Source organism: Chionomys nivalis, chromosome 4, assembly GCF_950005125.1.
Source record: "Chionomys nivalis chromosome 4, mChiNiv1.1, whole genome shotgun sequence".
Classification (NCBI taxonomy): domain Eukaryota; kingdom Metazoa; phylum Chordata; class Mammalia; order Rodentia; family Cricetidae; genus Chionomys; species Chionomys nivalis.
In genome coordinates this window covers 47,681,581-47,707,283 of record NC_080089.1, presented here as the reverse complement: position 1 = coordinate 47,707,283, position 25,703 = coordinate 47,681,581, and the positions used below count along the sequence as shown (strand labels likewise).

The window sequence follows — 25,703 nt, the reverse complement described above, 5'->3', positions numbered from 1 at the left end:
GGGCAAGGTGTGAGTCTAAAAGATGAGGACCAATTAGGCATTTAACAATGCCTGGAGGACTCTCGGCTGTAGGCTTATTGATGGTGACACATTCTCTACCGCAGCATCTTTCCCCACTGAACCCCACCTCTGCCCAAATCATAATCAGGAGGTATGGGGGGCGCTGTTTCCATCAGGGCTTGGGCTCAGTAGCCAACTGGACCTTGAGTATGTTTTGGAAGGAGTCCCAGGCCATGGCCAAGTTAATCGTGTCCTCTGTGGCCCTGGCTGGCCTTTGGCCTGCTACCCATCAGCATTGAATCATGCCCCCTAGGAGGACAGCATGTATCTTGGCTTTCCCAATATAGCCCCTGCCTTGCAAGGTGACAGGAAGAGTCATTGTCACTTAGGCGCTCCATCTTCCTGACACCACATGGCTGACCTGGCTTTTCTTCCTTCTCTTCTCAGACCTGCCCAGCCTTGAATTCTGCTCCAGGGGCCCCCTTTAGAGCCGGGTTTTATTTTAGTTTCTAAGTGAACCATCTCCTGGTGTTGTTTTCTAGCCCCTGCCTTCAGTTTCCAGCCTGGACGCAATCGTTCCCACTGTCTCCACAATTGCAAGTTTGTCACTATCAGCGCTGAATGGAGGCAGAAATCTGGTGTTTGGTTAAATTGTAAAATTAGCTAGGAAAGTTAATGAGGCATTTCTCCCTCTGCTTTTCAGAATGCAGGAGCCTTACGAAGGTGCTTCAGGTGCCTTGCGAAAGAAGGAAAAGGGGTGGGGGTTGGGTCCAGGCAAGGTGGCATATGCTTATAATCCCAGCACTTAAGCGTTGAGACAGGAGGATTACCAAGATTTTGAGGACAGCCTAGATGGCATAATGAGTATCAGGTTTGCCAGGACTACCTAGCAACGAGACTGTAGTCTTAACAACAACAATAGCAACAACAAATAAAGAAGGAAAGAGGGGAAGGAGTTCTTCAGACTTGCGTAAGACCTCTTTTGAGTCGATTTTACTGTGTCCATTTTATGGATATGCCACGCTGACTGCTTGTCTGAGCTTCGCGGGCTACCACTGCTGTGGCATGGAGTTCACGTGGTACCACTTGCCCGCTTGCAAATGCTGACCCTCACGCTCTGGAAGTCACAGTCTCGGAGGTGCGTGCGGAAGCGCTGCCAACAGTCTATTTTCTGCGCACACCAAATTCGCAGGTCCTCTAATTACACCAAACAAACCGTTCTGTTTTCAGGCAGCAATTCGATGTCATTTTAGTTGTCAGGGGCACTTTAATAACACGATGGGCTTCATCCTGGACATCGTCCCCTGCACCCCCTGGACCTTCTGTAGAGAGAGAACCAGAAACAGCCAGTCATGTTTTCTCCCCAGTTGGGGAGATGGGCATTAATTGTGACAGGCAATATTTTTGTTTTGAGAAGTGTGGCGCCTTGAGCCTTCTGAATTTTGAGCCTGAAGCCGGCAGTGTTGGGAGTGTAATGTAACACCTCAATTATGGTGCAGGGGGTCAGGGAGCCAGACTCTGCAACCTACAAGGTTCCTTAGATCCGTGGCTGGAACCACAATTAGGGTTTCAGAAACACCAAAGGCAAGCCAATGAGTGTCGTTTTTAACCAGTTTGAACATTTTACTACTTCCGAACATCAGAAGCACCCGGGCTGGAGAGCTCGCTTCTTGTCCTCAATAAAGCGATTAAACTGAATGGGTGCCGGGGAGTATTATTAGGCTGAGAAGGGCTAAAAATAGGCCCTCTCTGTTTTCTGAAAGCCACAGCAGGCCTGGAGAGGCTGGCAGCCTCGAGGTGCCACTGAGGGGGTCACAGGGAGGGAGCGGGATCACGGCAGGCCCTTGGGCGTGGGGTCTGAGGCGGGGTGGTGGGAATAGAGGTGGAGGGACATCTCAGTTGCAATCAAAAGCAGTGCCACAGGATCAGGTGCCTGGGTTCCTTCTCTGTATATTTGAAGAATCCTCCAGGAGAGAGGGGGTGGGACAGAGAATGAAGATACTCATTTTCAATGATTAGCAGGTCCAGATTTTAGGATGGATTCCTAGGCTCTTTAGCACTTATCCTGTGGGAATCTTCTGCAGTTCTAGGTAAAGGGGTTCAGCTAGGGCAAGGAGTAATGGGAATGTTTTCAGAGGGATCTGCAGAGGAGGAGGGGAGCCAAGGAGGAGGTTGCTTTCAGCAAAGCCTTATTGTACCAGAAGGATGCCCAGGGGGAGTGAAACAGAAGGATTTTTGGTAACTGAAGGTCAGCCCAGAAAACCATGTCTGTTTTAGACATTTGAGAGTGCTAACGTGAGAGTCCATTTCTCTCTTTTGAGTGAATACTGTTGTTTATTGTGACAGGGCCTTTGGCTTCCATAGATGCCAAAAGGAAAATGTCGGAGGAGATAGCCTGGCCCTGACATCTGGGAGAGCTGGGTATTGCTTCCTGGTGGCATTTCTAGATGAGAAGCCCCATCTTTGGGGACTGGTACAGCTCACACTCGAGGGAGTAATGTAGAATTGGCCTGCTGAGCCTTGATAAATGGCTTCTCTCTATGAGCTATACTGGTCACACTTGTTACAGCGTTTGACATCTTCCAGAAGGCTGTGTCTTGCCATGTGCTGAAATATGAGTATTATGTAAGGAAAACACACGCTCATGCATACACACACACACACACACACACACACACACAAAGTTGCAAGTGGCATTGGAGAGGAGAGAATCACCTGTATGGCGATTCCAAAGAAATCTACCCATTTTGAGAAGACTGGGCATTCTCCTTGGTGAGAAAAATAGGAACTTTCTGAAGGAAGGGAGGATCAGAATGCTCTTGGTGGAGGGAGGCTTCCCACTCTCAGAAGATAAGCCCAAACTCAATAGAGTGTCAGGGGATGATGGGACCATGGCAGTGGCCGGCACAAGCTTGACGTTTCATAAGGTAGGCACAACCACAATCCTAGTATGGCGTCTTCGTAGTAGCTCTGGTTTGCCTCTCCGCCCCCCCCCCCCAACAGGGTTTCACTATATAGACCAGGCTGGCCTCAAACTCACAGAGATCCTTCAAATGCCCCTCCCTCTAAGTGCTGGGATTAAAGGTATGTACCGCCATACTAAGCTGGTTTTCTTTTTTCTACTGTCCGAGAAGCCCTGAAAAGCTTACCCTGGAGGCAGCAGTCTGTGTGTGCAGGTGTATTTGTATGCTTGCTCGCATGCATCTAGAATGTCAGCCTGGAACCAAGTCATCTGGAGATGTGTCAGGAGTGTAGTATTTAAAGATAAGAGGAGCTCCAAGGCTCAGGTAACAGACAAAACTTTGAGGTTGCTTGATGCAAGGAAGAATCCTTCTTACTATCCTTAATATGCCACAAGGAGGTCAGCAAGGAAGATGTCCAGAGTTTGAGTTCTTGTATCCCATAAAATGGCTGAGATTCCCATTATTAGTTCCCTGGCTTTAAAAAAGAACCTAGCCAGGATGGCAATGCCAACTTCCATAGACCAAACTGCTCTGAACACCCAATAGTCCAGTGTCCCTGGCGCTTAGGGCTCAACTTCCATTGTGGCCTTTTTGGTGACCGTGGATCTTGGCTAATGATTGCTCCAGAACCGGACTCTGCTCCATTGGGCCATCTAATAGAACAGGGTGTTTCCACCAGAGAGATTTCTCTGCTGAAAGGAGGCCCCCGGCCCTTGCTGGAGGCAGCCAGAGCCAGCCTTCCCAGTGCCAAGGCGGTGAGTGCTACGTTCCCTTTTGTAATCACGGAAGCTTTCTTTGCCATGACCTTCCAGCTGCTTCTCTGCCTGCCCTGCTCCATTCAGTTTTTGTTTTCCTCTCTCTCTCTTAAACTTTGAAACCTGTCATTTACAGAGGGATAGGCAAGGCTCACCCATGGTCCCACAGCTCAGGTAGTGACAATCAAAGACCCTGAATGTCCTTCCTTTGTTGCTTTTGGGGACATCTTAGTTGTTCTTGAGCTGGTAATTTTACCATACTCTGTATAAGTGTGGCCATGCCTTCCTTTCCAAGCAGTGGGGTATGTATCCAAAGAACTTGAGATAGTGAGTATCTCATGTACCCAGGCCATACACTGTTTACAGTGGGCCTTTCTCTCAGGAGCTGGGATTCAAGGGGAGGCACCAACCTGGGGGGCTGCTCTCCATCAGCTTGAGGACATGAAATCAGTCTGTAACCACCCTGCTAATGGTGACTTGGGCACTTTCTGTGCACCAGGTTCTTCATACAGTTTCTTATTTAAACTATTGTGTGGAGGTGGACAGTGCCCTTTAATTTTTATTTTTTTTTATTTCATTTTACATTCCATTCACAGTTCACCCCCAGCCCTTCTCCTGCCCCATCCCGTCCCTGCCCCCATACCTTTCCCTAGCCCAAACTCCATCCACTCCTCTCAGTGGGTAAGGGCTCCCATGGGGAGTCAACAAAATCTGACACATTAAGTTGGGGCAGGGTCAAGCCCCCCCCCCCAACCCCGCATTAAGGCTGAGCATGGGATCCCACCATAGGGAATGGGCTCTAATAAGCTAGCTCATTCTCCAGGGATAGATGCTGGTTCTACTGCCAGGGGCCTCATAGGTAGACCAAGCTTCACCACTATCTCCCACATATGGAGGGCCTAGTTTAGTCCCATGGAGGCTCCACAGCTGTTGCTCTAGAGTTCATGAGTTTCCATGAGCTTGGTTCAGCTGTCTCTGTAGATTCCTCCATCATGATCTTGACCTCCCTTGCTCAGATATTCCCTCCTCCCTCTCTTCGATTGGATTCCTGGAGCTCAGCCTGGTGCCTGATTGTGGATCTCTGCATCTGGTTCCATCCGCTGTGAGGCTCCAGAATTCATTCTGTATCACTAACTGTAAGAGGAACCCAGCACCACAGCACTGTAGGACTTCCCTGGGCTCGATCATTAGCCATGGTACCCATCAGTATAACGTGAGCCATGGTACCCATCAGTATAACGTGAGCCTTGGTACCCATCAGTATAACGTGAGCCTTGGTACCCATCATCAGTGTAACATGTGTAGAAGGAAGTCACTTTCTTCACAGCCCTAACAGTAGGAGGCAGTTGTGAGCTCTTGTACTGTTCACTGTGGTGCTTTGATTGCCCAGTTGCAGAAGTTACTAGGGAGAAGGGGACCAGAGCCTGTAGTCAAGTAAGACCCTCCAAATAACACTTGTAGATTTGAAGATGTTGATGGTGGTGGTGGTGGCAGCGGTGGTAGTGGTGTATGTGTGCGTTTAACTGTAATCGATTTGCCATCAGACTTGGGTTTTCCTTGAAATAATTCAGCATCAATGGGTTTGTGTTCCTTCTGGGTGACTAGTAGAAGATAATGATGCTGTTAAAAATGGCTCGTGAATGATGATGGGAATGGACCGGAGAGACGTCTTGCCGCTGACCTCCAGACTTGCTCTGTCCTTGTAACTGTCGCTTTGTACCGGGATCCTCTGAGAGGCACACTGCTTAGAGGCACCTGTCTTTCCTTAACTTCCGCTGAATGAAGAGTTATCGGAGTGAATGACTTTTCTCCTTTCTTTTTCTTTTCACTTTTCTGGGGGTGAAAAATGTATCCTAAATATATTATTATTCCCCTTCCATGCACCTGTTTGTTTCATGCATATCATATATTAACTCTGGGGAATCTAATGGAAGCTATATTGATGTTGAAGACATCTAACATTTATCATACAGTTACTGTATGCATGTGTGGGGACAAAGACTTTAAATGCATAATTTAAATTAACCATTGCTTAATCACATGGGAAACAGCTCCCTCATTCAGGATGATGGCTAGGAGTGGTAGAATTGAGACTCGAACCTAGGCTTCTTTGATCCTAGAAGGCATTACTATTCAGCTTTTCACTGTGCATGTGGAGGGGACTATGTTTCTAAGCCTCATACAGGGTCTCAGGTAGCTAAAGTTAGCCTTGAACTCCTGATCCTCTTGTCTCTACTTCCAAAGTGCTAGATTCAAAGTGTGCACCATTGGGCAGACTCTAGTGCTAAGAACTATTGGCAGGAGCTCTTTCAGGACCTTTCTGGTTCAAGTGGAAAGAATTTGGAGCAAAGTATTGTTCTTCCTATGGGTCCTGGGGCAGAGACTGTAGGATTCCTGTAAAACCTGAGGGCACTGGGCACCATGCTTCTCTTCCAGCTACTGCAGTGCCTAAATTGGGTGTTTTTCTCCCAAATCTAGCAATACCTTGCTCTTGCCCCAGCCCATCCCAAGGTCTCATCTTGTGTGGAGTGGACCCTGAGCCATACACAGGGTACTGCCCTTTTCCCGAGTCAACAGTTGAGCCTACACATGGCCACCCTCAGCTCACAAGACAACCCCCATGCCCATACATCTCTGGCTTTTGGCACCCAGTCTTTGATTTGGGACGTTGCATCCCTGGCCTCTCTGCCCCCTGTTCTCCCCTGAGGGAGGCCAGTGCAGTCAGAGCTGTGACACCTTAGAGCTACTTCCTGGGGTCACCCCTGGGACTGCTGGGCTTCCATTTGGTGGCATCTGCCTACCTGTTCTCCTTTTCCTGTCCAGTGTCCCTTAGAGAAACTGAGCCTTCCCAGTTTTTATTTTCATTTGTGTTGAAAAAGGAGAAAGCGAGAGCTAGGGAGAGCTGAAGAGGGCCCGAGGCTGCAGGCAGCTCTCTCCGGGAGTACACAGCTCCTTGAGGGAAGGAACACACAGTGCTGGCCTTTGGAACTGGCAGCCAGTGTGCTGTTCTCCGTCTGATAAGAGGCACTGTAAATAAAACTGTACACCGTGGCCTGTTGTAAAATGCCCAAGTCTGTACTCATTGTTCTGACAGCTTATGCTTTTTTTGGGTCTGCTGTTTTGGTACACTCTGTACTTCCTTATGTAAGCAGGCATGCATATCTCATCAGAACATTCAAGATGTTTATTTTAAAATTGCGAGGAATTAAAAAAAAAAAGGACACACCACTCAACATCAGATGCTGGCAAGGCACTAGGTGTCTCCCTCCTCCCCGCCGCCGCCTCCCCCCCCCCCCCCCCCCCCCCCCCCCGCAGCAGTTCCTCTTTTTTTATTATTATTATTAGCTTGGGGGTTGGGGAGGCTTTAAAGAGGGAGGGATCTTTGAATTTTTTTTTGCTTTCTTTTGGCTTCTGCCTTGCTTCCCTAGAGAGACATCCCTCTGCATCTGATTGTGTGTAGTGTCTTTTATTAATTGCTATATGCCTAGGACCCCCACTCATACTCCCAGTCCCATTTCTACTTAAGAAGACAAGGAAGGAGATTCTGTACTAGGCCAGAGGAGGAGGCCACTGTAGGGAGCGTCATGGCTTCCACTGGGACTCAGCTATGTTGTCCTTGGAATCCTGACATTTAGATAGAGCTTTATGTCTTTGCTAGTGCCTCTGGCTGGTTTTGGTTGAGTTCTATGAGCCAGGGAGTGAGGGTAGGCTTTCCCCCCACCCCCTGGTGAAACCTTAGACCAGCTCCAGCCTCATCCAGGCTGTATCTTTTCTTCTCACCAAACCTTTGCCCAATAGTGCATCCATCCACATGTGACCTCTTTTCTAGCCTGCCGAGAGCACCAGGAAGTCAGGGCACAGCTGGAGAAAATGGCTCTCTTCAGACAACTCTCTGTACCTCAGTGTGATACTGAGAACTTCCTTGGGCTCTGGGATGTGAGGGTCCCTGGGAATCTGGCAGGGGTAAGGGTGTCTGTTTATCTGTCAGTAACAATCAAGCTTCTCGACCCTCAGGTAAACCTAGAGGTAAGGGTGTCCCGCAAAGGAAACCACTGCCAGCCCCAGCCAGTGAGTGCCCGTCCTTGCCTCCTGAGGAAAGCCTGCCTGGAGAGAGGTGGCTCAGAGTACACTAAAGGGAAAGGACTTGCTGCCCCATTCCCAAGAGGAATGGGAGCCCCACTTTTCTAGTCTTTTCTTCTTTTCCCATGAGCTTCCTGAGTCTCAGGGAGAAAGCAGGTCCCATAGTTTCTACAAAGGGGCCGTAGAGAACCCAGAAGGACTCGAGTGTTACACCCCAGGCAACAGTTTGACAGAGCTCTGAATGCCCACCCTCTCCATCCCAGACTGGTTTTATACTCCAGTTTATTCTCACAGAGCTTCCAATATGCTGGGGAAGACAGGGCAGAACCTGGAAGCAGGCCCATTGCAGGAGGCTCCAGGGCCTCATCCCCAGAAGATTTAAGAGCTGGGTAACTGAGTTGCTGTTGTTGCTGACATATTGGTCCTATGGCAGATTTTTCTGTTTCCCCTCAACAAAACAATCACTCATTTTTAAATCAACAGGACGAGGGAGGTGGGTATGTGTGTATGTGTGTGTGTTTTGAAATATGTCTTTACAAACGTGAGACTCACTTTATACAAGATAAATGGCCCTCAAATAACAGTGCATCGAATCTCAGTAAAATCAATCATACTTTAATTGCACAGAGGCAGTGTTTTAAAGAAATACTGGGTGGTACTGATGGAATAGCTACTATTTACTGGTCCTAGGTCTCTACCCAGTCAGGAGGCTGTGCACTTGACTCCCTCGTTAGCTCTCTGGGGGACTACTCTTCTTGGTTCCATTTTACAGATAAGATGGCATGCTCGTGGTTAGATAGCTTCCTGAGTGTTGTAGCTAGTGGGTTCCTCTGCCAAGATCTGGACTACTAGTTGGACCCAGTTCCCAAGTCCTTAATCACAATGCAAACCCCTTCAGGGGCATTAATAACATCCGTGAGCTCCCAGCAACAAAGAGTTTCGGATTTATTAATATTTGGCATCTGCCTCAAAGAAACAACACAGGGGCCAGCGAAATGGCACACTGGATAAAGTCACTTGCCACCACACCTGAGGACATGGGTTCTAGCCCGGGGCCATGGTGAAAGGGGAGCAGTGACTTCACATTCCTGCCATAGCATGCCCCACCCCACATAAATAAATAAATGTAATTTAAAAATGTAAAGAGTAGCCAGGGAGCCGTAGGTTCATTGAGCTGAGAAGACCTGAGTCTTGTGTGATGTCTGCAGCATCCAGTGTCTGACTCAGGCCTGGACTCCCCTTCTTCTTGGTTCACTGTGATTGACAGAAAGGATTGGATGGAGCAGACTCTCTCTCCTTCCCTCCTGTTCCCCTCCCTCTTCTGCTTAACATCTCTGTCTCAAAGTGGTCCCCTTTTCAACTCTTGTCTGCCGCTCTCCCACTGCCCCCTGTTTCTATCCACCCTGCTTTCCTTATTCCTGCTTTTCCAAGAGAATATTCCATGACAGTGGACTTGTTTCTTTCTGCCTCCTCTCTTTCGTTTTCTCCACAAAGATACGGGCTCATCCGAGGCTGCTGCTCTGTCCCCATCTAAAACAGCAGCCCTGCCCTTTGTCCCTCCTCACCGTGAGCTTGTCTCTCTACCATACACTACTGCCTGCCTTGTTTTGGTTTGCTTTAAAAATGCAACTGTGTTTGCATCTCGTTTGTAAGCTCCATGAGGACAGTGTCATCGCCTTCTGACTCTATTGATGGGTACCCACGAAACAGCCTCATGTGGGAAGAATGTGACAGTCATGATCATCTTGGAGCTGTGTCCCTGGAGGTCTGGTTTTTGGCTCTGTGGTGAGCCCCAGGACATTTTGTGGGGGTCAATGTTGCTGCCAGGCCCATATACACCCACCCTCTTTCAGGTGGCATGGCCACCTTTGACACTCCACCCCCAGCCTTTCCACTGAAACGTCTCAGGGGCTGGATGATGTCACAGCCATGCATTTCAGGAATGGCTGTGTGGTTTATACCCATCTGCGTTGCTTTGAATACAAACCTAACATACCGAAGGCAACAGTGAACAACGCATGCACAGTAAACAGGCAGAGACTGTCTTATTGATTAACAGATGAGGCCTCTATTATCGATCAAAGCTTGGCGAGGAAATTTATCACTTTTAATTTCAGGGCTGCCAAATATTTCTGCCTCTGAGCCAGCCATTCCAGAGACGGTTTAATGTACGGCCTTCTTGGGAGAGGGGATTTCATCTGGTGTCTGCTCTGCTCTTAGCTCCTTGCCCTGCAGAGGCTGAGTATGTGAGTGTCTCTGGGCAGGTGTGGAAGGAATACTGGGAAATCGTGAATGGGAGTCAGTCGTGGGAGCCAAGTTTAGCATGGAGGCTGCTGGCCCAGAGTCCTTTGGGCAGAGAGACTTTTCACACACTGAGCTTAATATCGTGACTTCAGCATGTGTGGAGTAAAGGTGACATTGAAGGCCACCAGATGTGGTCAGGCTGGGACTAAGGAAGCAGTCTTTTGGTAGATGGTGTGTGCTGTTCTGCTCTTCTGCTGAACCCTGGGTGATGGTGTTTGTTCGCCCTTCATTTCCTCCCTCCCTCCTCCCTTTCTCCGCTCATCTGCCATGAAAGTGAGATGCTACTAGCGGCCTCACTGATGGCTGTTTCTAAGAGCCTCCACACACCACATCCCTTTGAAGCTCACAGCACTATTGGGGTCCTAACTCGATCGTGATTACAAGGCTCCAAAGCAGTGTTGGAGCCCGGGAGGTGCCTACCCCCTCCCAGTCTTCTTTGGGAAGCTGGGAGGACAGATAGAACCAAAGAGAATCAGATCCCTCGCGAATCCACCGGAAATCATTGATGGTTAATGATTCAGGCCAAGGGGAAGTTGCTCATTGTGAGGGAGCTGGAACTGTATCCAGCTCAGCTCCTCCCCCATCCTGACCTGCTCTGCTTTGTGAAGCATTTCCTGTGTACTCCTTCTCCTGAACAGGGATGAAAGTGGTCCTAGCTGTCACCTCCAAACACACAGACATCGCTTTGCCACCGTCCCCGTAGAGTTTTTCTTGGCTTCATTTTCAAAGCCCTGTAAGCCATGGGCCAGGTGCTTGGCCTGAGGATATCCTGTAGCTTCCAGGGACACCCAGAGGTTGTCCTGGGCTTCCTCCTGCCTCCAGGTGAAACTCAGCCGCAGTCACCAGAGGCAGATGACTAATTATTTTGAAGTCTCTTCAGGAAAAGTGATTTCATATCAAAAGCATATCTGCCCTGGGGTGCTTTCCCTCCCATTCCTTCAGCCAGCTCCTGTTCTGAACATACACTAGGATTCATATAGCCTGCTCGCCATTGGGACTCTAGTGTCAGGCTGGGGCCTCAGGCTCTGCAATCCTCATACTCTTTATTGACAAACACTTTTTTTTTTTTTTTTTGGTGTTTAAGTCTTTGTATTTTGATCTGTATTCCTTGAGGCACCGATTTTCAAACTTACTTTTTTTTGAGACCAGATCCTCCTTTGTAGCCCAGGCTGACCTGGGACCTACCATGTAGCCTAGGCCGGTCTTGAACTTGTGCTCCTTCTGTTTCATTTTCCTGGGTACTGGGCTTACAGCTGTGCACAATCATGTCCATCCTGAAGTTTTTTAAAAACGAGTCCTGGACCGATTTTTCTAAGTGCAGCCTGATATGAAGTCCTAATACATAAGATAGGAGACTGGATTTGGTTTTGTGGAGTCGTCGGAAGGAAGAGGGGAGCTTGCCTAGCCATGCGTAAGACATCTGTGCAGATGGGACCCCGAAAAAGCCGAAAGTAGGGAGGATTAGAGTTCTAGAATCAGGCTCTTGAGATTCCCATCTGTGTCTATCCTCTGTTCTGTGTGACGGCTGGCAGATCCGTAACCTCTCTGAGCTGGCGGTTATCCATCTGCTCAATGGAGGGCAGTAGGGGTGTATTCTCCAAATGTTAGTTAGGACTTGATGAAGTAATGCATAGTCAGCATTTAGCACCGCACCTGATATATAGTCAATCTATGGGAAATCCTAGGTGGATTGAAAATAGCAGTAGAGGCTACAAATGTGCAAAACATCATCTTGTACTTATGCGGCTATAAGGTATGGGTAAGGTACTCAGACTCACATATAGAAGAGCTCAGACACACTGGCTGGCGCAGAGCAGGTTGGAAGGGGCAGAGCAGTGAGGGCTGGAGGGTGTGACCTTGGTGCATGGTCTGGAACATGAAATAGCACAGAATAAACAGGAGTGAGCCTAGGACAGACACACCTGGGGAGCCAGGCAATGCCTCAAGAAGGTGATGAGGGACAGTCTGTCTATGGAGTTGTTTGGCTTGCTGGGTCAGATTATGGAAGATCCAGAGGTAAAATGAAGGAATTGAGAACCGATACAGATTACAAGTCTCTTAACATAAATAAGTATGAGGAGTTATATAGCCTTCCAGAGAGGATCAGACAACCTAAATCCGACCTCGAGTCTTCCAGTGTTCCAGGCATGATACCACAAAGGTCAGGGTAGGTGAGGATGTCCCCTACACAATAGAGAGATGCATAGTGAAGACATTTTGAAGAAAAAGCACCAAGACTTGAGAGTGATGACCCTTAGATGAGATGCAGAAGACTATTGAGCCAGCGGTGTGATGTTGTTTTACATTGGCATGGTGACAGTGTTGCTTTGATTTTTGTAAGTACGACTCATGCTAGCTCTAAGAATACTGATACAGTTTAGGTTTTCATAGGCTCCCACCATGAATCTTGCAGATAGCGCCATAGACAAGATGATAAGAGTCAGGGAGTCAGGCTCACAGAAAGATGTGGCCAAAGAAAGACGAGTCACCTTGCCCAGTCATGAAGACACGGGTATCAAAGCAGAGGCCTCAATGATGACTAGGGATTGAGGGTCTAAGGATGCTGAGAGGCAGAGGAGGTGTAGAAGGATGGGCAGTAATGGGATGGAAGGCAGCCCCTTCGGGGAGCCACGGCAGCCTACTCTGCCGGAGTAGGTGTGGAAAAATGAAGCATGGGAGATAGCACTCCAACAAGAGCCGAGTATACTAGGAAGAGGTTTGGACATAACCTTTAAGTACTGGGAAATTTCACAGGGGTGTTAAGTGGCCAGATAAAAGAGGCAGGTAGGAGGTCACCGAGGAGTTAATTTTGCACATACTGAGTCAGAAGGTTTGTAGGTATGTGCTGTGGTATAATGCCCTTGTACACTGTAAAGATTTTGCACTCGTACTGGCTTAGTAAAATATTGATTGACCAGTGGCCAGGCAGGAAGTACAGGCGGGGTGATCAGACTAGGAGAATTCTGGGAAGAGGAAAGGCAAAGAGTCAGTTACCAGCCAGATGCAAAGGAAGCAAGATGAGAATGCCTTACTGAGAAAAGGCACCAAGCCATGTGGCTAAACATAGACAAGAATTGTAGGTTAATTTAAGTCATAAGAGGTAGTTAGTAATAAGTCTAAACAATAGATCAAATAGTTTATAATTAATATAAGCCTCTGTGTGTTTATTTGTGACTGAGTGACAGTGGAACCAGGTGGGACAGAAACTTCTGTCTACAAATATAAGTAGTGGACTTTTCTAACTTTTCTATGAAAAAGAAGGTGACAGTGATGTCCCTTCTTGTTGGTATCTTTTGCTCCTGTCCATCCACTCAGCAGAGCTAGCCTTTCATCTTCATGAGGCATCTTGCCTAGACTCTGCCTTAGTTTGTCTTAGTCTTGCTGATTTTATTTCTTCTCTCCTGGGAGACCTGGGTGAGCAGTCACCTGTCCCAAGCAGATCAGGGCTAACTACTGGGGCTATGGATTATCTGGGAGTCAGCACCTTGTATCCCAGCCACTCTCCTAGTACCAGGACGCTTCCTGCCCTATGAACTATGATTCTAACATTAACAATCTTTTCTTTTCTTTCAGCGGGTGCCAAAGCCTTTGTGTGTGATCAGTGTGGTGCCCAGTTCTCAAAGGAGGATGCTCTGGAGACACACAGACAGACCCATACTGGTGAGTGTCCCTGACTCCATTCCCCGGACTAACAAGTATTTTAGTACAAAGTAGGTCCAGGGAATTTGGTGACATCCTCATCCGGGCAACATAGTATCATCATGTCCAGGGTCTTTGTGCATAGGAATGGTCTTGTGTAGATTCCTGTCCATGGGGCTGGACAAGGATTGCAGCTACGACAGCCCCCGTGAGAACAGCTCTTCTGAGTTAGGCCAAGATTCTGTCCGTAACAAGCCACTGAGCCTCCATCTTCCCCAGGTGTCTTTGTGTGCTCTTGCTGACGCCATTAGGAGTCTGTGGTGTTGCCTAAGCACCCATTCCCCTTGACGATGGTCAGAAACCTCTTCACCCTCTCTCTGGTGAAATTTGGATATTCTGGTGTCGCCACAGTGTCTGATCCTCCCTGCCATAACACATCCATCTACACGCAGGGATGTATTTGGACAGTATTAACTGACAGAGATAGAGCCCTGTTGGATTCCGCAGTGCAGATTGCTCAGCATCAGCATCATCTCATGACCATGATTGACAGCCCTGTTGCCATCATGGCGAGCATTCATTCATACTGGTTGGTTGCTCACTTGGTGCCAAGCATTATTCTCTTTGCTTTCCACGATCCCTCTTCTTTCAGGAACCCTGTAAGTTACTCTTAAGTCACAAATAAAGAAAGGGAGTCATAAAAGAAAGCAGGAGCCTACTAGAGTCAGAAGCAGGGATAAGTGTGATAGTTTAGAGGCGGGACTGCCCGGGTTTCATCCTGACTGGGACAGTTCCTAAGTGGAACTGTGGATTAATTACTTAATCTCTTTCCTTTTGGGTTTCCCCATCGATTAGGAGAGTGGAGCAATGATAGTATAGATCTGTCAAACAGTGCTTTGTGGGGATTAAATAAAAATATTTTACCTGAAGCGCTTCACAGAGTGACTCATAGTAAGCATTTAATGAATAGGAGTTGATTGATACAATGTAACAAATATTTATTGCCTTCCTGCAGTGCCGCCAGGCTGCTGGGGGCATTTAGGACATAGTAGCATATGAGACAGATAATTTTGCCTCTCATGGAACTGAGTGCTAGGACATAGTATGAGCCACAGTGTAGGCTACAATGCCAAGTGGGTGCAGCCGAAAAAACCAAAGCAGCTGGGCGAGAGAAAGTGAGAGGGAGAAAAGTGGGATTTGGGATAGAATGATCATGGACGAAGGCTTCTTTGAGAAGGTGACATCTGAGCAGAAGCCTGAAGGGAAGGGTGAGCCACTCAGATGCCCCCGGGGGGAGTGCCTGGGCAGAGGAACCTGTACTGGGAAAGGTCTCCAGGCCAGGTGGGGCCTCGTAAGTTCCGAAGAGCAGCGGACAGAACAGAGAGCAAAGCGGCCAAGGAGCATAGAAACAAGGCAGGTCTTTCAACCCTAGCACACGGTTTATTTTGTGTTTGCTAAGAGTCCTTCCGAGGGGCAGGTCCGTTGTTTCATTTTACCACAGTGACAGCAAGCAGCCCAAGGATGGAAGGGTTAATTTTGGCTCACTGTTTGACGTTACAAGTCTGCCACATCTCTCCTCAGTTAGACTTCTTTGGAAACACCTTCTCAGACCTGGCAGAGGTGTGTCTCCCAGGGGACTGCAGGTCTAGTGATGTTGACGCTGAAATTTAACTATCACAGGGAGAGAGGAGGTATCTGTAGATCGCATGTTAATTTTATAGCTAGAAAACATAAAGAGCTTTTACAAGCTGAAAATACAATACAGACAGCTAAAGTAGAACATAAGTAAAGGAAATGCCACATAACTCCAATAATAGACACAGCCCAAGTGCACATAAAAAGATGCTCCATGCCATTAACCACCAGGGAGATGCAGATCAAACCACAGTGAGATACCACTCACCCACCAGGATGTGACTCTTCAAAAAGAGAGGTAGTGGCAAAATGTTGCTGAGGATGCGGAAAAACCAAAATCTTCAAATGTTACCAGTGGGAAGGTGGAGGGGGGCAGAGCCACTTCGGAGAACCACCTGGAAGCTCTTGAGACATTTAAACATAGAATCACCAGCTCTACCAAGAGAGATAAAAATGCGTGTCCATACAGAAACTTGAATGTGGCTATCCATAGTGTCAGTCAAGTGGAAGTAAGCCAATGTCCATCAATGAACAGACAAGCAAAATACTAGGTACACAAGGGCAATGAATAGGGTTTGGTTGCAAAAAAGGACTGAAGTATTGACACTTGCTATATAGCACAGCTAAATCTTAAAAACATTCACTGAAAGAAGCCAGACTCAAAAGTCCATGTGTTATATGGCCTCTGTTCATATGTAATGTCCAGAATGGGCAACCCTGTACAGACCCAGAGTACAGTAGTAGATACCAGAAGCTGTAGATACTGGGGTTACATAGGGGTTGACAGCTGAAGGATACAAAGTTTCTTTTGGGGGAGACAAACATGTTCCAGAACAGATTGTGGAATGATTGCACAGTTATACTAAAATCCATTAAACCGTATACTTTGAAAGTATAGATAGATATGTTGCATGTCGTGTATCATAGCTTTCAAAGCCGAGTGAATATGTATGCATGTGCGTATGTAATCTGTCATTGTCAGGAAGACTAAACTGGTAGTCCACATATGCCACCTCATGTATTTTCATAGATAGATAAATATAGATCTATAAATACATGTAGATCTGTATACACACAAACTTGTGTAGAGAAGGGGAAGACAGTCCATTGGGGGAGGCTTAGGGAGAACCCTGGAGGTTCAGTCCAGGGCCACGCGGTTCTCTGGATGCACTCCACCACTGAGCTATACCCCCAAGCTCCACAGGAGGACTGGGGAAGAACACTTGTGTTGGGAGCTGACCACACAGAACGTTCCAGCTGTTAGCTGCTGTTTGAAACACTGCTCCAGGAGTGGTTTTCACTTGGACTCCCCTGTGGCTGCCATTGGCCCGTAGCCGGTGCTGGCACCTTCTGAATAGTCCACTGGGGTATGTGTCAGGTGACTTCTCCACTCACATCACACACCTGACTGAGAACTCCTCCAACGTGGCCTGTCAGCAGTCCAGCAGCCTCTGCCTGTTTCTATAGAAGACAATACCTCGGGCTACAGGAGCCAGGAAGCATAGGATGCCAGCCCCGTCACAAGCTGGGGAAACAACTCTAAACATACAGTTTTGCCTCTGCTCTATTTTTCTGTCTAACATTGTCACAGGTCAGCCCCAGATTTAAAGGAGTAGTAGAGACCCAGACTTCCCTTCTCAGTGGGGAAGTGCTGAGAACCTATAGGGAAAGAGAGATTGGTGGCAGCCATCTTGGACACAAACAGCTACAGAGCCTGGAGGATCAAAGGAAGACTGGGTCGGATTGTGGCGCCATTTTCTGATTGCTAGACCACACAGACTCAGGAATCCCACTCTGGGAATTCTGACCTGGAGTGGCTGAGGGGAATTTTGAGCCAGCTTTGTCAGGTAGCTTCACCCTGTCCATCTGGACGAAATTTGACAACAGTGGGAAGCAAACTTCCTTCTAAGCCAGAGGCTGGGGAAGTAGTGTCTTGAGGGGAAGCATCAGGCTGATTGCTCTGAGACAGACCCAGGTGCTTACTCATTGCCTGCTGGGTCTTTGACTTGTGTCTGGGAAGTGGTAACAGCATAGCCATGTTCCAAGAATACTGGGGTCTTGTCTGTGAACTTACTTCACTTTCTCTAAGAGACCGTGTGGCTTTCTACCAATAGAGAGAGAAATCGGTCTGAGAGAAATCGGCTATGTGGAGATAAAGTGACGGGTGCTTAGTAGGACCACATGTGACTTTCCTAGTAAAGATTGAGAAAACTAATCTCTGGCAGGGGTGAAGAGTGGAAAAATTGGGACAAAAGGCCAGGGTAGAAACTTAGTGTAGGGCCTGGCAAAACTACCCCAGAACAGCATCAGCTGCCTACTGCTACAGAACAGGCACTCAGCGAGGCAGCCTGCTTTACTCCAGAGCATCCTCCTGATGCGTGGCAGGGCTCCTGTATCACTAGAGGTGGTACTTCCTGACAAACCCCTTTGTACCCCTCAGGCTAGCCTAATGTCAGTGAAAGACCATGCAAACTCCCTTCGTCTCTACTGGGCCTCAATTGCCAGAGTGCCTACTGGCAGCGAGAATTCTTGGGTTCCATCCCCACCCAACATGGCCTACATAGAGCATGGTGGTACCTGTCTGTAATCCAAGCATCTCCAGAGGTGGAAGCAGGTGGATCAGAAGTTTATGATCATTTCCAACTACTTACTAAATTTGAGGTCAGCCTGGAGTACACAAGGCCCTGTCACAGACAAACACATACACACACACACACAGGAGAAGGTTTCCAGGGAATATTAAAAATAATACTGTCTGGGCGTAGTGGTACACACCTTTAATTTTAGCACTTGGGAATCAGTAAGTGGATCTCTGTGAGTTCAAGGCCAGCAGGGTCTACATAGTGAGTTTCAGGACAGTTAGGACTTCATAGAGAGACCCTGTCATAATAATTAATAATAGTAATAATGATAATGATAATAATAAATAATAATGCCACCAGAGACAGACAAGCCAAGTGAGGTGGCAGATGTCACCAGAAGGCTAATAGAACAGAGAAGAGATCTGGAGAGAAGGAATGGAGACCCTGAGGAGAGGAGAGTCCTCCTGGTACTATTTGATACTTTTGATACATTGTTTGTCAATCACCTATTTTAGCAGACCCATTTTACAGACAAGAAGGTAGAGGCCTAGAAGGTACCCATCAGAAAGTACAGAGCTGAAACCTGACCCAACTCCTACCTCAGTGCTCTCTCCCCATAACTCCTCAGCTGCCCACATCATGGCCTGTCACACTGTCTGTGAGCCTGTGGACTGAACAGGTCAGAGAGAGCCTGTGCTGTCATGTAACTCAGGGCCCTGTCCTGGCGATCCTCATGACCCACTTAACTAAGGATTCCCAACACCCTGATGCCCACATCTTCGTCTTGGGCAAGGATATAATTTCCCTGATTCAGGTTGGTCTGGGCATTCCCTGACCCAGGGTTCCACATGGGGCAGTAACAGCTAGCACAAGACACTGCACGCAATGGGAGAGCTGCTGTCTTGCAGGTTCTTATTGAGCCCCCAGCTGAATCAGGTAGAAGATAGCTGTGGTTCTAGCATCAGCTAAGCAGATGGTACCATCACCTCTCCCCCCTTTGACTCCACTTCGCCTGGATCTCTATCCTGGTGCACATGCCACCCCCCCCCCACACACACACACCTCCCCGAGGTCTCCATGGGCTCGGGCTGGCGTTTCAGGGAGGCCATCCTTATGGCGGGGCTGGGCTCCGGCTTTGTTGTCACATTCGGGTTTTCTGTTTGGGTACAGCAAAGACTTTGAGGAGATAAACAGAGATCATTTTACACCTTTTATATTATGACAGATACATACTGCAAAACACTGCTGCTTCCAAAATGTTTGGGTTGCAGAGCAGCGAAGAATTAACAGCCAGGCAGCTCTGAGAGGCTCGTGCTTCATTTACACATCAGAAGGTTTTTTTTCCTTCCTTTTTTACTCTGTTCAGTCAAACCCGAGTGAGAAAACACATGCGTGTGCGCATACATTCCTGTGCACACCCAGGGCACCTCCGGGCTTCAGTAGCAGGACCATCTTAAATTAATAAGTAGTTCTTTAAGTCCAGATAAACTGATAAATACCATTAATGGCTTAATTTATACTCTGGGTTTGAAATTTGACACACGGACACTGTCTTGACTCAAGAAACACAAGTGGTTTTATGCCCGAGGTTTTAATGACCGATCAGTAATATAAATTGCTACATCACTGAGCAGAAATAGCCTCTCCTGTCATTTGATCTGGAAACTTCTCTGGCCAGGCAGCAGTTAATAAATTTAAAAATAATTACCCTCTTTATTCAAAGTCAAACTAATTAGGAGTGGGTTTTACAAATCATAATGTTGTTCAAGCCACTGTACGTTCCCTCTTGAGACTTGAACAGGCCTAGGGGCAGCAGACAGTGCCCGATGGCGGCCACCCGAGGGCAGAGGAACTGTCTTGGCTGCAGGGCTCAAGGGGAGTGGCTGGGACAGTCTTCATCATGTTCCAGGGAGAAGGCAGGCACTCTGAGGAGGCCATGAAGAGTCCCGCATGGGAACCGTCAGTTCTGGCCATCTATATGGAACTCTGGGCAACTGCTTATTTTGGTGTGACTATGGGAGAATTAAGGTCAAGGCTGGTCTGTGTGGCAGCCGGGCTGAGAGACAGTGTTGGGGAGCAGAAAGGGTAGACATGGGTACACACGCTCATGGCCATTGAGGGAGAATCAAGATACTAGAAGCAGAGGAGTAGGTGGGACGATCTCTGAAAAAAAAATTGCTTTCTCACGAAGTGGGTCCTAGTGGAGTGACTTGGCTTATGTAGCACACTGCAAAGGAAAGGGAGCCTCTGGACTCCAGGAACCTTAAGTCGAGAGTGTAGAGTCCTGGGTACCAGTGTATGGTGGCCCAGAACTTGGAATCTGGTGTCACACCGCCTTAGCTTTGTCTATTTTGTCATCTAGGTCGGATTGTTTAACTTCAAGTCAGTTTGCTCACCACAGTATCAGAAGCGTGTGGTGCCTAGTTGTATGGGGTGTCATACGGATTTGTGCGAAGCGTGAGTTCAGGAAATGGTAGTTAGGGGCACTGTTACTGCATCCTCCAAGTCTTATTGGAGACGAAGAGCCCTCATCCCCTCACTGGGTAGGTGGAGAGGGGAAGAGCCATGTCCACAGTGCTGGTGATATGGACACTAACTACATCCAGCTGCTTTCCCATATTGAGGGTAGGGGCTTCTGGGATCCCATTTATGTCCTCCAGCCTAGACATCAACTCTAACATGCCTGCCAAGCTTAAACCACTGTAGCCCTTCAGGTGCACTCGAGAGTAGTAAGAACACAAAAGATTCTATGCTCTGAACAAACTCAGGTGGCAGGTTTGATAGATATGAAGAGCCCAGGGCCTGGAATGTCCCACCCTGCCATTGTCCTGCCATAGCTAAATATGACTGAACCACTGCAGAACCCGGGGCCAGGGTTAAGCAGGTGTTGCAGCCTCAAGCAGCGCCAGGTGTGTACCCGTCACAACTTAGGGGAGGCCAGGGTAATGCCATCGAGGGCACAGGAGGACAAGAGTTTGCTAGTGGGATCTCACATCTGCCCCTATCAGACACCTAGATGTTCTGAGTCTTCCGCCTTCTCATCAGACTTTCTACCCCTCCCACTCTTTCCCCATCCCCATAATGAAAGAAACGCAGACAGAAGGTGGCTAGAGATCATTCCTGGGGTTTGCCTTCCCTGGGTACCAGGAACTAGACCAGGAACTTGCCCCTACCACAGCCTGCTCCAGAAGATCCTCCATGTTGACAATCTCATTTGCTGTCCATCGGAAGAGGTTATCCAGCTTTGTGTCCCATTATTCATTTATTCCCACTGAGTTTTTGGAGCGCCATCCTCGATATGCCAGGTGCCAGGTGGATGTCACTCATAATGGTGACTACACTTGAATCCTACTTTCCTGAAGGTCACAGTACTTGAAGGACATGAGTGTAGAAGTTGAACTTGGCCTTAGATGTGGACACTTGACAAGCTGGCCTTCATGGGTAGTTGGCAGCTCTTTGGGACTAAGGCTGGCATTAGTTCTCCCTCAGCTCTGGTGGAGAATGCTGAGACCTAGGGGGTGGGGAAGCACCAGTCCAGGACAGAGCTGGAATGAGTGCCTCGTGGTTCTCCCAGAGCCCCTTCATTAAGCACTGTCTTCTCTTCCTGTGTGGTATGGGCACTGAATCTGATACGCATGCCAGAGGCATAAAATCCATGTTTGGAAAAGGTAGTCAGTCAAGAACAAAAATTCCAAACTAGAATTAGAACTCACATGATTTCATGTTCTGCCCAAGCTTCCCTCCCACCTGACTACATAAGAAGGACTTTCTTTCACTGGCCTAGAAAAAAAACCTGTTTAGTTTCCACGTTGCTGTGTGATAGGGGAGGCCACTCAACCAGACTCAAATGTTTAGACAGTGCTTGTCATGGACTTAAAACTGGCTTCAAGCAGGTTTGTCAATCTGGGGACCATGGATTGAGACATATACCCAACAGCAAGGACTGCACTATGGGCTCTGTCTTTCCCTTCCACCAGGGAGTGGACACTGGGAAACACTTGCTCAAAGGACACATCCTGTCTTAGGAAGAAGGTTCTGTCGGCCACTTTTCTCATTATTGTGACCAAATAAATACCTGGCAAGAAGCGCCACGGTGGTAGGAAGGACTGATTCTGGCTCACAGTTGAAGGGCAGACAGTTCGTCATGGCGGGGAAGACATGGCATCAGGTAGCTTCCTGTTGGCAGGAATGTGGAGCTGGCACTCTTCGCTTCCTGGCATCTTAGTGGAATAGGAAGCAGAAATGCAGAAATATAGGAAAGAGGTATTCATCTGTTTTTCACCTTTCCCTCCCCTCTTTCCCCAAGACTCCAGCTCAGAAGATAATGTTGCCCATATTCAGGGTGGATCTTTCTTTAGTTGTTCCTCTCTAGAGATGCCATCAAACCCAGACCCAGAGTTGTGACTCCTGAGTTATTCCAATCCCATTCAAGTTGACAATTGAGATTTACCATCCCAGAGCTGTCTGACTCCTTGGGTGTTGCAAATGGTGTCTCCATCTTTGTGTGTTGGTCCGTGTCTCACCTTGGATATGCCAATGACACTTACAAAGAGCAAGGCGTGCCCTTGACTGATCTTCAGGTGGGAAGGGGAAGCTCTTGTTTGAAGGGCTCCTCATGGAGGCTGGCTGTGGGAGGAATGCAAGGATAAGTAGAGACAGAGTCAAGGGTTTAAAGAGTAAAACCAGCATGTCCTTCCCTCGGGACTATTGCCAGCCAGCCTTGTTTATCTGCTGACCTGAGCGTGGCTAGAAGGACACTTTGGACACCTAGAAGTCATGTCAGGATCCAGGCCTCAAGCACTGTCTCTGTCTCCCAGGGCCCAGCCCCAGAGGAGGCTGGAGAGAGAAGAGCAAACAGATGACGAGAAATAACCTTGATCTCCTTGATACTTTACATGAAATAAAAAAAGGAAGAAAGGGCCTCAGGCCCCTGCCCAAGGTGGAAGGTAGTGGGGAGGGCAGGACAGTGAGTCATCAGAAGGACAGGCAGACTCCATGCTGGTTGGCAGGCCCTCATCATTGAAAGCATAATAGCATTTGACTTTTATAAATATCAGAGGTGATTCGTATAGCGTTTCACATGCCGTGCCAAGGAATTTAACACGAGGAAGCTCAAACCCCAGAATGGCCACAGAACGTCATAGGCACTTTGGGAGGGAGGTCATGTGCTGCTGTTTGTACAGTCAGTGCTCCAGCATAGATTTACTCTTGACCTAATTTCATGCTGTTACTATAAAGGCATGCTTGATGCCTAATATAGAGTTTTATTTTCCAAGCACAGATCTCTCTGCTCTGCGGAAGCTGCCTGCTGTAGAGCCGGGAGGGGCCACCCAGCTGTCACTTGCTGGTCTATACAAACTGCCTTCTGCCCTGTGTGCTCCCGGGGTCCCTCCAGCCACCTTCTGGAGGTACCCTCTACAACTGATTTTTAACCTAGCATTAATGTTCTTTAATAGAGCAGTTTTAGGCTTGAAACAAAGTTGCCTAAAAGGGATAGACTTTCCAGGAAGCCCTTGTCCTCACACGTTACAGCCTCCAGTGCTGTCAGCATCCTACAGTGCCATGGCTCATTTGTTACCCACCCCAGCCCAGCCCAGTGGACCTACATGGACTAAGCATGTCACTTCATGGCCCATAGTTGATATTCGGCGCAGTCTCAGTGTGGGACATGTCGTAGGCTTAGAGCTGTATATAATGACGTGTGTCCACCATACGGAGTGGTTTTGTTGCCCCTCTCATCTTCCCGATACGTTTAGAGAGCTACTTTACATTATGTGAATGTACACTTCTGTGGGTATCCTGCAGGTGGGGGTATTCCACAGGAGTGCATGTGTCTGAGGAGGCCGGGATATGTGTCAGGTCCCTGGAACTGGAGTAAAAGTCAGGTGCCAGAGCTGGGAACTGAAGTCGGGTCTGCTGCAAGAGCAAAATCGCGCTCTTGACTGCTGAGTCAGTCAGCTCTCCAGCCCCGCCCCTTGACTACTGAGTCAACTCTTCAGCCCCGCCCCCTGACTGCTGAGTCCACTCTCCAGACCCACCCCCACCCAAAGTACTTCTCTTTTTCTGCTTTTTTTTTTTCCTTTTTAAAGATTGGGTTTTGTTTGTGTGGCACTGGACGCTGAGTATGAGGTCTCGTGTGTGCTGTGTTAAGTGCTCTACCTCTGAGCTCTATGCCCACACCCTGGGACTGGGAACCCAAGTTGGCTGGCTCGTGCAGCAACCACGTTTACCTGACAAGCCATCCTGACAACCTCAGTTACTCTTTTCTTCTTTCCTTTCTCTCCTCCCCTCTGTCCCCTCCCTCACTTAGTCCACGCTGGTCTCAAACCCTCCTATGTTAACTGAGTCCGGTTTTCAGTTTCTGGTCCCTCCTGCCTCCACCTCCCCAGTACTAGTAGTGTAGGTGTAAACCTCCACTTTTGGATCCCCACACTGTTCTGTGAAGCATCACTACCTTGGGCGGTGTTTGAAACCAATCAGTGGGGTTTGACTATTGGGGGATTGGTAAAAGGGCTTGAACCAGACAGCTTGGAGAAGACTCAAGTGCTCAACTCGAGGCTCACCTTGAATAACCACTCCATGACAGACATTCTTCTTGGGATTCTGGGGAAGAAAAGTAGCAGTGGGCAGGACCCACAGGGGCCTCGTTGTCCCTCACCTCCCACCATGACAGAAATGGTGTTGGGCACTGTTGTTGGCATCGAGGGAGACAGCATGATACTTGAAAGGGACAATAACTTAGGAGAAAGGAAAGCTAGGCTTTATCCCATTTCTGCCACAGACAAACCTTATGACACAGAAAAAAAATGACTTCATTTTTTTGACTCTCACATGGAGAGTGTGGGAACTGGGCAAGAAAAATTGCTGTTTAGGGCTTCTGTGATCCAGGGCAGAGCCTAAGATCTGATCCTGTTTGACGGTGTGAATTTCTCTCAGCCTGTCTTTGTATTTAAAAACTATGTTTAGAAATATGTAAACGGCACTGGGGGTGTAGCCCAGTTTGTCTGTTTGTCTGATATGCACAAAGCCTGGATTCAATCCCTAACATTGCATAACCCTGGGCTCAATCCCCAGTGTTGCATAAATGGTGCATAGTAATACAAGCCTGTAATCCCAGCACTCAAGTGGAGGCAGAAAGATTACAATTTCAAGGTCACCTTCAGCTATCTATATGGTGAGTTTGGGACCAGCCTGGGCTACATAATATACATAATATTACACTATGTAATATAATAATAATATGTGTGTATTAATAGACATCTATCGTAAGTAATAAAGCAGTATCTAGAAAATGCTTGGCTCATAACTACTGGAGAACAGTGTGTGTCTTGGAGTGGCTGCTGCTGCTTCTGCTTTGAGGTCTGCAGCTTCTTTCCCACAACTGTAGATCGCATTTGCTTTACTTCATAGCTTTGCATTAAACTCATACCACGTCTGCACAGGAGACTAGAATGAGGACCTTCTGCCATTTAAAAACCGCTCCCGGAGCTGAAGGGGAAGTGAAACATTTGCCACTCTGTGGGCTTTCAGTCTTCAGCCCATCAACATCCCTGGTGGGGGACAGCGCAGGTCCCGGGAAGTTTAAACAATCTGACTGGTCAGGTGGCAAAGCCAGATGCAGGTGGATTCCCAGCGGTGAACAAAATGGTATTGGAGACTTCCTGTGTCCTTTCTACCCAGAGTTTCCACGCAGATTGCCCCACCGTCGGAGTCCTTGTGGCTAGCCTTCATCCCCCATGCTTTTC

The 25,703-nt window shown here is 48.1% G+C and overlaps 1 protein-coding gene across 4 annotated transcripts in view; it reads left to right on the top strand.

The window, feature by feature from the left end:
* Zbtb16 (zinc finger and BTB domain containing 16) overlaps positions 1–25,703 on the top strand; it is a 186,092-nt gene that overhangs the window by 106,378 nt on the left and 54,011 nt on the right. For all 4 annotated transcript variants that reach the window (XM_057766641.1, XM_057766642.1, XM_057766644.1 and 1 more), the window contains exon 4: positions 13,676–13,762. In XM_057766641.1, the coding sequence (XP_057622624.1) occupies positions 13,676–13,762 (87 nt within the window). The remainder of the gene's footprint in view (positions 1–13,675; positions 13,763–25,703) is intronic.